At 40.8% G+C, this 15,500-nt stretch overlaps 1 protein-coding gene across 10 annotated transcripts in view; it reads right to left on the bottom strand.

The window, feature by feature from the left end:
• VPS13B (vacuolar protein sorting 13 homolog B) overlaps positions 1-13,527 on the bottom strand; it is a 436,747-nt gene extending 423,220 nt beyond the window's left edge. For 7 of the 10 annotated variants that reach the window (XM_061373228.1, XM_061373222.1, XM_061373223.1 and 4 more), the window contains exons 1-3: positions 13,278-13,527; positions 12,414-12,591; positions 6,151-6,294 (exon numbers count right to left, since the gene is read on the bottom strand). In XM_061373228.1, coding sequence (XP_061229212.1) covers positions 6,151-6,294; positions 12,414-12,560 — 291 coding nt within the window. In that variant the 5' untranslated portion in view covers positions 12,561-12,591; positions 13,278-13,527. Of the gene's footprint in view, positions 1-28; positions 1,009-6,150; positions 6,295-12,413; positions 12,592-13,277 lie in introns of those variants that run through there. The other 3 variants (XR_009728432.1, XM_061373230.1, XM_061373231.1) reach the window with 3 other exon arrangements.
• Positions 13,528-15,500: the final 1,973 nt, after the last annotated feature.

The raw sequence follows: 15,500 nt of genomic DNA, 5'->3' as shown, positions 1-15,500 counted from the left end.
ACTGCTTAGTTGTGCCATTATTCATTACCTTCCTTGTTAATCACTGCATCCTCACCTGCCTAAAATTCTTCCAATTAACTCTGAAGTTTTCTTGACAAGTGATCTCATACCAGAAGGTTTTGCTCTATACACAGAGTTCAGGACACTGCTGGAAGTAGGATATGAATATTAATGTGCCATCTCCTGTCCATGCCAAATACATAGATACCAAGTGCTGGTACTTGCCTGCATAACAGGACCTGCTTGACTACCACAGTTAGTTTTCTTCTAGTTTAAGAGAAATTACATTCTGAGGGAGCAATTACAGACTGTTTGCGGAACATTTGCTACTTAAATCATTATAAAAATTGAGAGTGATAAAAATCTATCATTCTGGAAGCTTAGATTCTGCTTTCTTACCTTTTTCCTCAACCCCTGGCTAAGAGGAACATTCACTTTTACTACAGTCTCAGAAGATGCTAGGGGGTGTGTTTTCATAAAGGAGAAGAAAAGAAAATAAGAGAAGTGGTGTTTGCACCATGTCACTAAGTAGATGTTTTGTGAGATTACTAATGGCACAGACATGTTAACTATAAAGAGCAGAGACGTAGGCACTAAGTGTGGGTTAGAGAGATTTTATGAACCAAGTCAGTCAGAGCAACATCTGAAAAGACCACAACTGGTCTAGTAGGATTCACCATGCCCCTAATCTGAGACTACACCATGGCTGGTGATCACAGAACACTGATTCTATTAAAAACTTGCACAAGGCAATTGCTCTTATTAATTTCAGTTAACTACTGGAGCACATTATCATGCTCCTTGAATACATTTTCCTTTTTGTTTCATCCAAGAGGGATCCATCTCATTAGTTCCAAGACCAACCCATGACAGAGGTCAAAGCACAGTAAGACTGGACAGCCGGATTTTCTCAAAAGCACAAATTTTATCTGAACTACAGCACAAGAGGTACACAGATAAGGTCTTGTTCAGAAAGCAACAGGCAAGCTGAGAAAAGGCAACGTTTACTCACTAGATACTACTGCTCCAACTGCTACAGGCACTGAAGGGAAAACTGTAACTCTACATGCACCTCCTGGCAGCTTCCTTATCTTGCAACACCAAGCACTAGCACAGAGCCATACCCTTGCCTTGCATTCTGTTCATTACACTTGCCATTTGTGAAGTGCATCCATTTGAACATAAAAAAAACACAAACAAACCCACAACCTGTTGAAAATCATTGCTATTATACAATCTCAATAAATTTTGTAATAACAACCAGGCTGGTTTTAGAATCATAGAACATTTAGGTTGGAAAGGACCTTTAAGATCATCTAGTCCAACCATTAATAGCTTTGACAATATCCTTCTTGAACTGTATTCAAAAATCCAACCTCCTTAGCAAGAATATAGCCCCAACTACATTTTTGACTGCTTTTCTGTTCCTGAATCTGGTCCCACAGAAAATATGCCTGACACAGTGTACTTGGCCTCTCTTTTTAGAGATGTATAATGTTGACATTTTCAGGCCTAAATATTTCAAGGACTGAAACTATCAAGTTTAAATCTTTCTAACAAGCATTTAATTTTCAGCCAGTTGGAAACTGCTTAGAAGACAAGCTGGCAGAAAGAAAGGAAAACATATCTTGTTTCCATCTTTCATGTACATGTGTACTGTTATGATAAACTGGGGGAATGTTACAACAACCACAAAGTTCAGTTGCACTGGGCACTCCTACATTCCCTGTTGTGCCTGGTCATCTACAGTTTGTGTGGTCAGAAAAGCACCCAAAATTACTAAAATGGTAACAGGGACTTAGGTAAGCAAGCCAGCTATTCAGGTTGAGGCAATGCTATGGCTGGACTGTGGACAGTCAGTGGACTGACTTGTACAGCTAGAGTATTAAGAAATGTGTCCACAGGCATCTGAACAAATTCACAGCAAAGGCAATTTCTTATTTTGGCAGCAGAATTGCTGCAATTTACAATGTCATATACCTTGCTTTTAAAGTCTTTTCATATGAATGTGCTTAGAAGAAACAGAGGTAAATTACATGGTCACTCTTGCTTGCCCAGCTAGAACATATGAATATTAATCCATCTTTGAGCAAAGCTGTTCAGTACCTCCTCTTCAGCCACTCACATGAAAACACTGGATATTCAAAGACAACAAGTGTGTTAACCAAATGCTCCGAGCCCTCTTCTAGCAGGTGCATTTACTGCTTCCTCTGCTGAAAGACTAAGTTTACTAAATATTTTTGCAAGAGAGTTGTAGGACATGGTATTTCTCCCTTAGAAAGATAATATCCTTGAAAGAAAATCTCCTACCTAAAACACATGTTTTCTATGAACAGTTTGATGTGAGAAGAACTCTTCAGGCTGGAGTCTTGACAGAAAATGGCATAAAATCCAACCAAAGGCTCTGCCAAAACTTCCTAAACCTTTGGAAAAGATTCAACTACTTAAAGTCCAATTTACATATAGGATTTTTCCATTTAAAGTAATAGGCAAAACCATTCTTATTACTTACATACACTTACTTGTATGCACACACAGAGACAAATGGATAAAATCCCCTTTGCTATATTAAGCTATTAAAACACAAACAAAAGCAACATGAGCTGGCTGCTACATGATGAATTTTGTATTAACCTCATCATTAACCTGAGATCATAACTCAACAATAGTGACCACACAGTTTGCTTCATGTAGGACAGCTCTTGATACAACCTTCACCTTAAATTTCACGTACAAGTATTAAAACTCAGTATCAGATTTACTGAACTAAAGATAACACTATGGAAATAAGTAATGAAAATATTTCACAAACAAAGACCTTGATCTTCTACATCAGCAGATGAAAAGCAGAATGGTGGGCTGCGACAAACTCAGTTGGTCTTCTGACTTCAAGTCTGTTTCTGCTGTCACTAAACAGCATACCTACATACTCAGAAGGGATAAAGAGCACTGCTTGTCCATACAGCCACATTCAATTGAACTTTTACAGCCCAGGTGAGAAAGAGAAAAACAGCAAAGCACTGTCTCAGACCTAGAGCTAGCTTTACCACCTAAACCAAAAACTTCATATAACTATATCTTTAAACACAAGCTTTCTGTCTTTACTTTCAAGGTCCTTCATAACCTGTCCTGCATACCCTATCTACCATCTTAACCATTTCCCAGTCATGATCAATTTCTATTTTTAGTATTCTTTGATGGCAGTCTCTACTGACTGTCAGATAAGAATATGTCTGCTATTCTGACAGTCATGATTGTGAGCTGTTTTCCACTGTTTCCACAAGGTTATTACACTCCTTCAAAACTTCCTTTGTAGTATCTCATAAAAAGAACAGTGGCTAATTGTCTGTACGCTGATCCAAACAACTATTTGGCTTCCCTGTGCCCATGAGCACTTCTATCTAACAGTTTTCCATGATTCCATAATTAGTTATCCTTGGGGTACGGAAAGTTTTCATCTTCATCTGCATTAGCATACTCCCGATGCACTTTGTCCTGATTAAAGACAAGGACACAGAAGTGAAGCAGTAACACAGATGAAACATTTCTCCTTGAATCTCCTGATCTGCATCAGTTCCAAAACTAAAACCCACAGAATTCAAGGTTGAACACAGAGAAGATTAGTCTTGTCGTTAGTTGTAATATCAGGAAGGTGAACAAAACACGCACAGGCTTATCTTGGCCAATTTGCATCATATGAATTTAAAGGGGAAAAGCAATGACCTTTGAAAGGCTCAAACTTTGAAATTCGCTGACAATATCACTAATTCTACACTGTGGATTTTGCATATCACTGGGCAAACTTGCCAGTTATACAACATTTCTCCTTAGAAAAGGAGACTATTAGCATGAAACTAGAAGTTGAGCTATTACTGTCTGCTCCAAACTTTCATTTCAGCTAAGGAGATGCTGCAATAGAATAAACAACAAAAAGCCAGCCAACCTAGCACTGAAACTGAACTATGACACAGCATCAGAGTAAAAGCACAGATTTACAAAAGCATTCCCCAGGGGGCTGAAGCTCCTCAAAAACATACAAAAGGAGAGAGGGTTTTTTGCTTACAAAAAACTGTAGGGTCCACTTGACAATAGCTTCCAACAACACTGTGTATTTGAATCCCCACAGATCTTCAAAATCAATAACCTTTGAAATAGCCCCTTTCCAAAGAATACATATCACACTAAACTGAGGTCAGAAAGTTTCTTTTTTGCTCAGGTGAAATTATGCATGTGCTTATTAGAAGTTTGACCTGAGGAAGGAAACGCAGGATCAAGCCAATCAATTTTTGAGAACTAAACTTTCTTGCTAATTACACTCTTCACTGATATGAAGTTCTTGGCAGAACAGCTCCAGTTGGTGCTAAATCCACTGAAAGTTCATTTTACTACTATATTCCACAGATATATTTTATTTCACTCAGGTTTTTTACTCACTGATTGCAAACATTTTTATGACAATTGGCTTTGGCCAAGCACATTGTCACAATGGAAGTTAGAATACAAGAATCTGTCTAAACATTTTCTTTTTACAAAAAACTTTCAAATAGTAATTTAAGAAATAAAATTAAAGCTGTCAACTTTTAGAAACACATCCTCAAAAAACAGCATAAAACTGTTTTCATTTACATTCTTGTTAGTCAAAGATAAACCTCCCATGGCACAGACCCAAATTTTAGCTTCCACTAAATACCACTGAATAATTTGTTCAAATGTCAGTTGCAATTTTCAAAAATCCTTTCTTGCCTCTGAATCTTAAACATCTGTAACAAATACTTGTTTTGAGAGTGCTTTACATTTGTGACATTTGACCTTTTACTGTATGCACCACAAAATTTAAGTATCAAATACCATGCAAGCAGGAAATCTGATCATTCCAGCAGTAGCCATCTGCGTGGTCCAGTATCAATTAGTTCTGGGTTGCACAAAGTCATAGGCTACAGATCTTCTTCTGCAGCTTCTATAATTAGTTGCAATTTGCTGCTTCTAAAACATTTCTTATGGAACATCTGGCCTCAAAATCTTACCTTACCATTAGAAAAGCATTTGGCTGTTGGTGTGCATGCATGTGTGTAGATGCACACATGCACATGGAGTGAGCTACAGAATGCAAGTATATGCTTTGTGGGTGGCACACATAGGTCTAAAGATTTCTATTCCAGCAACAAAAGCTTTTTAGCTCTGTAACAGTAAAAGAATATTACAAGAAATATTAAACATAATGGAAACGTGTTTTCAAATGTTTCTGCTGGCTCATGTCTAATTATTGATGTTAAATGTTAACAGCTCATCAAGCACCCTACCAAACACTTGAAAGCTTTGCACAAGCTGGAATTTTCTTTTGCATTATGCTTAATATAGCTGGAGGACTGTGTTGAAATTAAAATGTGAACAAGGCTTTAAAAAGTAAACAACCAAAAAAAAAAAACCCAACCACAAAACCTCTAGGGTTAAAGCACCATACTGACTAAAAAAAAAAACCAAGTTCAACATTAAAATACCAAAGTACTTTTTGTTAACTAAGTTACACATATAACAAAATTGAGCCACTGCATATTTCAGTTTCATTGTGTCAGAAGAAAATCTTTCCTGAGCCTGTCAAACAGTGTAATGGCAAATTATTGCAAGCAACAAAACAAAAAGCCCTTTGAGACCCTTTCATGTAAGAAAGCTTCTAAGTACATTCAAGCAAATATTGCAACTTTTGAAGGGAAAAAAGAATTACACTTCTGGATCTTTAAAGCACTCCTTTAATAACAACACCACATGTTCGGAAAAATGCCCAATACTCAGTGGTGCTGCTCACATCTGTCTCAAGCAAGCAGCACTGCTCCTTGGGAGGAAGAAGTTGGAAGTGTGCAGGAAACTACACTGTTCTTGAAATACATTTTTTGTCAAGTCGTAAGAAAATTCCAGCAAAGCACTATTAACATGCTCTTACATCCGCAAGAACATGGCTACAGCTAATAAAGAATTAAAAATAAGCATAAACGAAGACACTAGCCATGATGAGAACAGTATCAGCCTCTTAAAAAAATAGCAGGGACCGCACCTTCACGTGCCTGATTCTTCAGGTGGCTTTGAAGAAGGTCATCATAGAAGCTATTATTTTCAACCTCTCAATGTTAGAAATGCATTCATCACATTTCTTACCTGAGCCCCATCCTTTAATTTCAAGATGCATTCCATTGTATTGATGGTGATAACAACTGGCTCTGATCCCAATTTTGTCCATGGCACATGAATCCGAAGTTCATGAATATGCCCGCTTAAAAAGGTAAATGGTAGTTTCAGCTCCTAGCAACAACAAAAAGAATGGTGAATGAATACTGAAACACATCAAAATTGAAGGCACATTTGTAACTTAAAATAGTACAGTTCTAGCACAAAACGCAAGTCAGAATTTATTTGGTCTCCCCACATTAGCAGTGTCAAGGCATGGGCCTTGACAACTAGCTTTACAATCACTTGCACACATACAATTAGTCTATTCAAAGGAAACATTTGGATTATCATGTCCTTAATAATCAAAGACAATTTAAAGCCATCTCTTCTGCACAAAGCTACCACAAAATGTGTCACTGTTCAACGGACAAGTAGAAATGAACCATGTGAAAGTAAATACTTAAAATTATACACAACCTGCATTATTCTGAAGACCACAAAACTGGAATTAAACAAACACTGACAAAGCCACAGCAAGTCAATTTCTTCAAAAATATTTTAGTTATAAGAGATTGGAGCTTAAGATTGGCCCACTGCGGCCACATTCACAACAAATTGCTCAGTAAATACAAAGTTATTAAATTTTTCATTCACAAATTCGATAACTCCTCACCAAGGCCTAATGTGTATAACACACTGCTCTAAAAACTGGTGCAAATCAGCCTAGAACTCCTAACAAATGCCTGGGGCCCCACCCAGTCAATACGTAGATCACACCTCTATAGGACAGCCCCAGTGAGCCAGCTGCTCCTGCATGCAGTGAGTCAGCAGAAAACAAGGTACCATGGTTTAAATTTTTTGGATACAAAGTGCTGAAATTCCCCCAGTAGCTCCAGGGGTTTCTCCTAGGAATCAGGAGCTTCATGCCTATCGGACAAACGGTCAGGCTAGAGACCTGGTCCCAGAGCTAGACATGAAGATTTGGAACAAGGAAATAACTGCTTAGTGCACAATAAATAAACTATATTTGATATTATTACAGAATTTTAAGTCAGCATTTTCAATACTAAATATTCTAATGATAAGGCTTCAATGAAAATGTACTTCCTGATCTCCTATCCTGACATTTTTGGCTATAAAGGTTTTAAGTCTTAATGGGGAAAGAACAACAGATGTCTTTAGCTGGAGTTGCTTATAGCCTGGTGTTTGTGTCTTCACCTTAGATGCTGGGAACTACAGGTGTGAATATTCTCAGGTTGAGGAAGAAGTGAATCTAAGTCTCCCAGATATTCAGCAATAGTTCTCACCCTTACAACAGAATATTTTCAGTTGGAAGGGACCTCCAACGATCATCCAGTTCAACTGCCTGACCAATTCAGGGTTGACCAAAAGCATGTCATTAAGGGCATTATCCAAATGCCTCTTAAACACTGACAGGCTTGGGACATTGACCACCTCCGTAAGAAGACTGTTCCAGTGTTTGATCACCCCCTCAGTTAAGAAATTCTTCCTGTGGTCAAGATTGAACCTCCCCTGGCTCAGCTTTGAACTATTCCCACAGGTCATATCACTGGATACCATGGAAAGAACTCAGCAACTCCATCTCTGCTTACTGTCCTCAGGGAGCTGTAGAGAGCAATGATGTCACCCCTCAGCCTACTTTTCTCCAAACTAGACAAGCCCGAAGTCCTAGCCATTCTTCACAGGACATTCCTTTTAGCCCTTTCATCAGCTTTGTTGCTCTCCTCTGGACACATTCAAAGACCTCCACATCCTTCTTAAATTGGGGTGCCCAGAACTTCACACAGTGCTTAAGATGAGGCCACACCAACACCAAATACAGCAGGACAGTCACCAATTTTGACCAGCTGGCTATTCTTTGTTTGATGGACTGCAAGATGTGGTTTGCCATCTTGGCTGCCAGGGCACACTGCTGATGCACACTGAGCCTGCTGTTTCTTGGTAAACTCAGGGACATAAACCTTTGTTCAGCAGAATTTCCCTGGCAACCTGGGACTTAAGCACCTTTGCACTTGGCTCAATTTAGGTACTAGGTACTTGCATGCTTTGACTCAGTACTCCTATGAATGAGTAGAAGTTAAATAGAGAAGGTCCGTGAAAATCTGAGATCAAGCAGGTAAGGTGGTAGGGAATTTTAGACGAACATCCAGAAGTGGATCCAGACAGCCTATTCTCCTGCACTGCCTGACTTTAGTCCTAACCCTGCTGTATAGAAGTTCTACAATAATAAAATTTGAGGACAATATATTTTGCATTTAATACTTGGCATATATAAGTCTGCAGTCTGTGAAGCTAGTTAATATTATGTACCTAACATCTTGAAAATGTATTCAAATCTTAATAGCATGTTTGGAAGCCCGCTAAAATATTTTTCATAGTAGTTATTATGTCGTAAGTTCCAAGTTGAAATAACTATCACTGCAACTGCGACAGGTTAGCATCCTGACTCTAATTAGTCATCCAAAAGAGAAGCCACCTATTCTTACCCACAAATACCTAGCACCATCAAAGTGACAACAGCTCCTAATAGGAGCAACGTTAAGGAACACTCTCTCCATTCTACAGATAACTCTTTAGCCTTTCTACTGTTATGACTAAGAAGTTCATCTTACATCCAAGACCTAATAGTAGATGAAGTATATTCACTCCTAACAAAATCTTCAGAGAAGACAACTCACAAGATCATAGCTATACGTTTTGCTGTTGTTGTCGTAAAGCTTTCAGTCTGTGGGGTTTCAGTTTTAGGGTTTACTAAGCTTTCATTAACTAATTTAAAACCCCACACAACTGTCTCGTATCAGGGAACCTCCTTACTGCTACCTCAGCCATGCTTACAGAAAGTCACATCTAATTCCAAGTCCCCAGTCCAAAAGGTGACAGTCACAGGCTTCCCATGAAAATAGTTCACAGTAAATAGTCACTTTAAAAAAAAACAAAACAAAACATTTTTTCTTCATCTCATTCATTAACATACTGAAGGATTTTAGCTGAAAGCCTCTCTCCTAAAAATTTAGCCTTAGGCTTACAGTCAACCCAAGCAAAATTTTAACCCACAGAGTCTCAGTCATGCCACTGAATAGCAAATACTGAGCAGTTCAGTACAGACATCACTACACTGGTCATACAATAAATGATAAAGGACCTTATGTCCCGCAGCTTGGGGGGAAGAGAGGGAGGAAGGCACTCACAAAAAGATAAGGACTCTAAAAATACATTCCAACTTAGGACACAATGCTTTCATGAATCGAGACAGCAAACTATTACTATTAACAGCAATACGAATAAATTCCTTTTCAGACTTGCAGGCACGTAATTTTTATGTCATTCATCAATACCTCAACATCTATTTATAACCTGACTTGTGTTCACATGTGTAAGTTACCAGTTTACTTCAAAAGGTACTCTAGAATAGATATTTTTCCACTATTTGCTGGATAGATTTAACATATTCTCATTTTTGTCTAGTTAACTGTAAGACAGTTAAAGAAACAGAAACATGAATTCTTTCAAAATGAGGTATACAACCAAATGCACAGTTTACTTAGAAGACAGTTCTTTCTCAAAGGAATTTGCCTGACAGTATCCTAATTGCACAGCCAAGTTTTCTTAAAGCCATGCAGACAAATATTTGTTGTGCTATTTCAGTAGACAATACAAAACAAATGTGTGCCAGATTTGATAACTTGCTCATAATACAATATATTAAAGACCATTTCTTTCTGTCCTCCTTTTCTGTGCAGTCTTTCCCCTTTTACTAAGTACCGAGTGTCTGGTGACCCATAAGTAAGCAACATGACGTGGAAGTACTAACATAGAATCCGGTGTGAGTTGGGAAGGGCCTTAAGATCATCTAGTTCCAGCCCTCTGCCATGGGCAGAGACACCTCACCCTAGACTATGTTGCCCAAAGTTCCATCTAACCTGGACTTGAATAACGCCAGGGAGCATTCACAACTTCCTTGGACAACCCATTCCAGTGCCTCACCACCCTTACAGTAAAGAACTTCTTCCTTACATCCAATCTAAACTTCCCCTGTTTAAGTTTGAACAAATTACCCCTTGTCCTATCACTACAGTCCCTGATGAAGAGTCCATCCCCAGCATCCTTGTAGACCCCTTCAGATACTGGAAGGCTGCTATGAGGTCTCCATGCAGCCTTCTCTTCTCCAGGCTGAACAGCCCCAACTTTCTCCACCTGTCATCATACAGAAGTGCTCCAGCCCCACACTCATCCTCATGGCCCTCCTCTGGACTTGTTCCAACAGTTCCATGTCCTTTTTATGCTGAGGACACCAGAACTGTGCACAATACTCCAAGTGAGGTCTCACGAGAGCAGAGTAGAGGGGCAGGATCACCTCCTTTGACCTCCTGGTCACACTCCTTTTGATGCAGCCCAGGATACGGTTGGCTTTCTGGGCTGCAAGTACACACTGAAGCCGGCTCATGTTCATTTTCTCATCGACCAGCACCCCCAAGTCCTTCTCTGCAGGGCTGCTCTGAATCTGTTCTCTGCCCAACAATTCTGTATTCGCTGCATATTCACATCCCCATTTAAGCTGATAGAACATTAGCACAGGTATATTATGGGAACATTTGCTTCTACAAGAGCCATGACATTAACAGATCACACTGGACATTTAGGTACCTAGCTGATAAATAGGCAAAGATGAAGAGATCACCCACCAGCAAACTGCAACTATCTGAGAGGGAACAACATAAGTGACAGCAGCAAAATTCTAACTGTACCAGGTAATGTAGCAAGTTTGATATATCCATCCCAAGTCACCATTTGCTATTTGGACAAACCTTCTCTCTACACAGTATAGCAGTAGAACAAGTGAAGGTTTTCAAAACCAGTACAGGAGATTTCAAGACTCAACTGGAGAAAACCGCAAGCTGATCTGACATAATACTGGTAAGAGCCCTGCTCAGAAGAGGAGGTTGGACTATATAACCTCCAGAATTCCTTTCCAATCAACCCTTCTCAGATTTCCTAATATATACATTTTAAAAGTCTTCAAATATTCATGGGAGGAACACATCGTACCAACTGAAGTCTAGTACCCACATCAGCTGTACGGACAAGCTGTACCAATAAAATGAAGAACTTGATAGAAAATACACAGGCCACAAGATACTTCATATAAGACAAATCAGGCTCTTTACAAAAGCGCAGAAGACAGGATAGGATCTCTTGAAAGGTTGTCTCCTCTTCAAGAACAGGATCAGAGATCACATTCTTTCACATTTTAAAAGGTCTCCCAGTAGAGACCATGCAGCCTCCTCAGTCTTCTCCAATGCCTCAATCTGATTAAAACGAGGAAATTTCCCTTTGCGTCCAATCTAAGTCTTCCCAAATGCAATTTATTCCATTCTTCCTTGTCTCATCCCCATAACTCTTGTCGTATCTTGTCTCACTTTTTTTTTATTCAAAATTAAAACACATTACCTGTCTATTTAATTTTTCTTTCAGTGGCCATATTGCCTAAATCTCCCATTATTTTTGCTGTGTTTCTCTCAGCTCCTTCACTTGGACTACATCTGGACACAGGACACCAGCTAAGACTCACTACATCAACATAAAACAGCTTTATTGGTCTCACACATCCAACTCCTTGTCAACTCAGATAAGCACACAAGGAAATGATCCCTCCCTTAAGAGTTAATCAGTTCATATTGACAGTAGGCTCCAAGTTCTGTATCAAGCATTTTATTTGGTCAAGCTTGTCTTTTAAAGGCCGAGAGCCCCTGATCTAATCCACACAAACCAGTTGATAACTGTCCCTCAGTTACTCTGAAGTTAAATACAACTGGAATGATGAAACCTGGAATTATAAAATACAGAGAACACAAATCTGCACAATTAAAGAGAGCTCCTACTTTGTGACATTCTGAATTAGTTACTATATGCAATTAGTAAATACGACTGGAAAAGCAATTAAGTTTATGTTCATACTGTAAAACAATAGTTACTGAAATAAGAAACATGTCCACAAAAAGCCATTCTTTTCACACCCCATTACTTACAGGGCGTGCAAAGAATTACCATTCATTGCCAAACAAATGGCATGGAATTAAAGCAAAAATAACTATATACAGGGAAAATAAAGGGCTTGCATAAGAAGAAAGCCAGCAAGTACTAATTGAACATTTATCTGTGCAGACCAACCTAAATTATTTAGTCAACTTCTTTTAGGACAAAGACATAGACTGCAACTACTATAAACATACCTGTTCAAGCACATCTAGCTTTAATTCAAGTTTACTAAGTACGACATCTCCTCCCCAGAGTGACAACTGTAGATCTGAAGGCTTCAGATTCTTTATGTAGCGATTCACATAACTCATTAGAATAGGAGTAACATAGGACTCCAGCATTCTGGAAGATTTCTGTATTACAGGGCAAGCACTAAGGAAAAAAAAAAGACAATGAGATATTATTCATAAATCTGTCAGCCTAATTTTCAATAAAGTAACAGTTACATTGAATGGATGAAAATTTTGATTTCAGACTCTGCTTTGTAAACGTGTATGTCTATACGTAAATATACATATACTTACATATAAAGATGAAATACATACCAAAATGAAAGCACATCTATTTGCATTTACAAAGTTCCAATTTATACACATACATACACTAGAACTAAAAACTGGCTTGTTCACCATCAAAAGTCAACCTAACAGAACCAAAAAGAGGAGGTCGAGCAGTCTACCATGCTCTCATATAAAACTTAAATGACACAAACCCTGTCACTTTTAATTTACAGAAATCCATATTAAAACACCCCCTTCGATACACCTCACCGACCTGATAACATCGTGTGCACTCCAAAAACGCCATCTTCCTGCCACCCTTAACTCCAAGCAAACCAGCACCCTTCACAACCCAAGCCAAAGATGCATGGACGCTTGCCACCAATCCCCGCCACCCTCCCGCCTTTTCAGCACCCGCGGTCCTCAGGGGACCCCACCCCGCACCACCACCACCGCAGCCCCTCCCGGGCACACCCACGAAGCCGGACACCCCCCCCCCCCCCCACATATATATATACACACACACCCCAGCCCCACGTCCTCTCATCACCCCTTTACCTGCCCCTCCGAGGGGTGTGAGGCCCTGGCCCCGAGGCGCCGTGCCTCCGCCCTCACCGGGCCGGCCGGGCCGCGGGAGCCCCACACAGACACCACCTTGCCCCGCTCCGGCTCAGCCGCACGGGCACTTCCGGGTTCCCCTGCGCCTGTGCTCTCCTCCAGCGTCCGCCACCGAAAGTCCCGCGCGGGCCCGGGTTTGCGACTCAGCCGGAAGGGTTTGGCGGCAGCACAGGGAGGAGGCCGGAAAGCGGGTGTGAAGCCGGCGGAGGTGACGCCAGCTGCCAGGCACTGGCCGGCGGGGCCAGGGCCCTTGAGGAGGTGGGAGGGGCGGACCTGTGGTGGATCCCTGTCAGAGGGAGGGCCCGAGGTGCTGCGGCCGCCCTTTCCTTCACGGAGGTGTAAATCGCAGCGCAGGGGAGCAGGGGGTAGATGGCTGGTTTTCAACCTGTGGCACCATCAGTCCGTGGGGTGTGTTGAAGCTCCAGGTTTTGTTTCACAGTGTTCTATTGACGAATGAGGATTTGGGGCAGTCATGGTGATGGCAAGCATGTTGTGTGTTTTCACTGTGTTTAATAAGGCACCCGCTCAGAATGGGAGCAGAACTTCACTCGAAAGCAAACCAGCTTGGGTACTGAGTGTCACCATTCCACATTTGAGAAGAAAGTAACATAGGAATACCTCCGATTTTGTGCACTCCCAGAGCTGAATATGTTGATCAGAGAGCAGAGCCCTCTCTGCTGCCCTGAGACCCTTGGGGATTGCTCCAGGGAGCAAGTGAATTCCCTGGAAAAGTATGAGGTAATGGGCTCCTCACAGGTTGGCCGGGCAGATGATCTGGAAAAGAGCTGGAACCGTTTTCTCCAGGGTGAAGCGCAGGAGGCAGTGCCTGTGGGCATGGCTTTGATGTAGATAATGAAAAACTTTTTACAAAGGCCTCTGATTTGAGTTTTGAAGAAAAGCCCGGGGTATCTCCATTGAGTTACACATTCCTCCTGGAAATCTGAAATCCTGTGTGTTCTATCTGCATGGTGTTACGTGGCTGGAAACAGAAAAAAAGAGAGTAGCATGTGGCACGCAGGGTGGGGTTGTGTGAAGCTGGGCCCAGCCAGTGAGGGCTGAGGCAGAAGTCCACCTCCCACAGCAGTACCTATGTTGAAATATGTCTAAACTAATCCAGGTCTGAAGGCTCCAGCTCCTGATGGGTTGGCTGTCTGCTCTGCCTCTGGTATACACATACCAAGTTAGTCATGAATCTACTCTCATTTTACAAACACCATTACCTCATTTGCTGTGCCATCTTCACTCATGAATCACTGCTTGTAAGACAGTATTCACTTCACAAAGGACTGAAGCAGCTTGAGTTTCTTTTCCTCTTACTACGGTCACCACTCCCACAGCATATACTAGAGCATTACGTTTTAACTGTTCTTCAGCAGCTGTGGCATGGTAACCTGTGGCTAAGAGATGGTAGCAGGTAGGTTAAGAACAGACGTGTTTCAACATCGTCAGAAGTTCTTTACTGTGAGGGTGGTGAGACACTGGAACAGGTTGCTCAGAGAAGCTGTGGGTGCCCCTGGCAGTGTTCAAGGCCAGGCTGGATGGTTTTTGAACAGCCTGGTTCAGTGGAGGGTGTCTTTGCCCATTTCAGGGGGGTTGGAATTCGATGATCTTTAAGGTCCCTTCTAACCCAAACCTTTCTATGATTCTATGATGTGCTTCTGACTTACAATTTATCTAGTGCTAATATTCTCAAAGAGTTCCTTTACACAACTGCTACACGTTTCTGCCCTTCTGATAGAGTTGTGGGAGTGGTGAATTTTACTGGTAGAACTTTTGGGGAGTCTGCACAGCAAGCCGTGAATTAATCGATGTTAATGGAAGCAACCTTTTTTATAGCACATCCTCCCTATAGAGTAGCATTGACAACAGAGGGATGGGCCGACAGATAAGTGCAATGCTGAAGCACACACTAAGCGTGCATCAAAAGACTTCCTTTCAACAGAAAAGCATTCCTTTGTTTCTTTGTCCATTATGTGATTACTTTTGAATGACGCATGCAATCAACAGACACTGGAATGTTTTCTGAAAGTTTGGAATTGAAGAACAACGCCCTAGTTTGGTAAAAATCAGTAAACTAGAACAAGAGTAGGGGAGACATGTAGTGCTCCTGGCAGCTGCTTGGCAGACCTAGCAGCTCAGAACAACTCTGTAATTTTCCTGGCA

Source organism: Neopsephotus bourkii, unplaced genomic scaffold (assembly GCF_033783945.1).
Source record: "Neopsephotus bourkii isolate Nb327-2 ecotype Australia unplaced genomic scaffold, CSIRO-AGI_Nbou_v1 NB_1630, whole genome shotgun sequence".
Lineage (NCBI taxonomy): Eukaryota > Metazoa > Chordata > Aves > Psittaciformes > Psittacidae > Neopsephotus > Neopsephotus bourkii.
The sequence above is the reverse complement of the archived record's forward strand: the minus strand, read 5'-3'. Positions and strand labels throughout refer to the sequence as shown.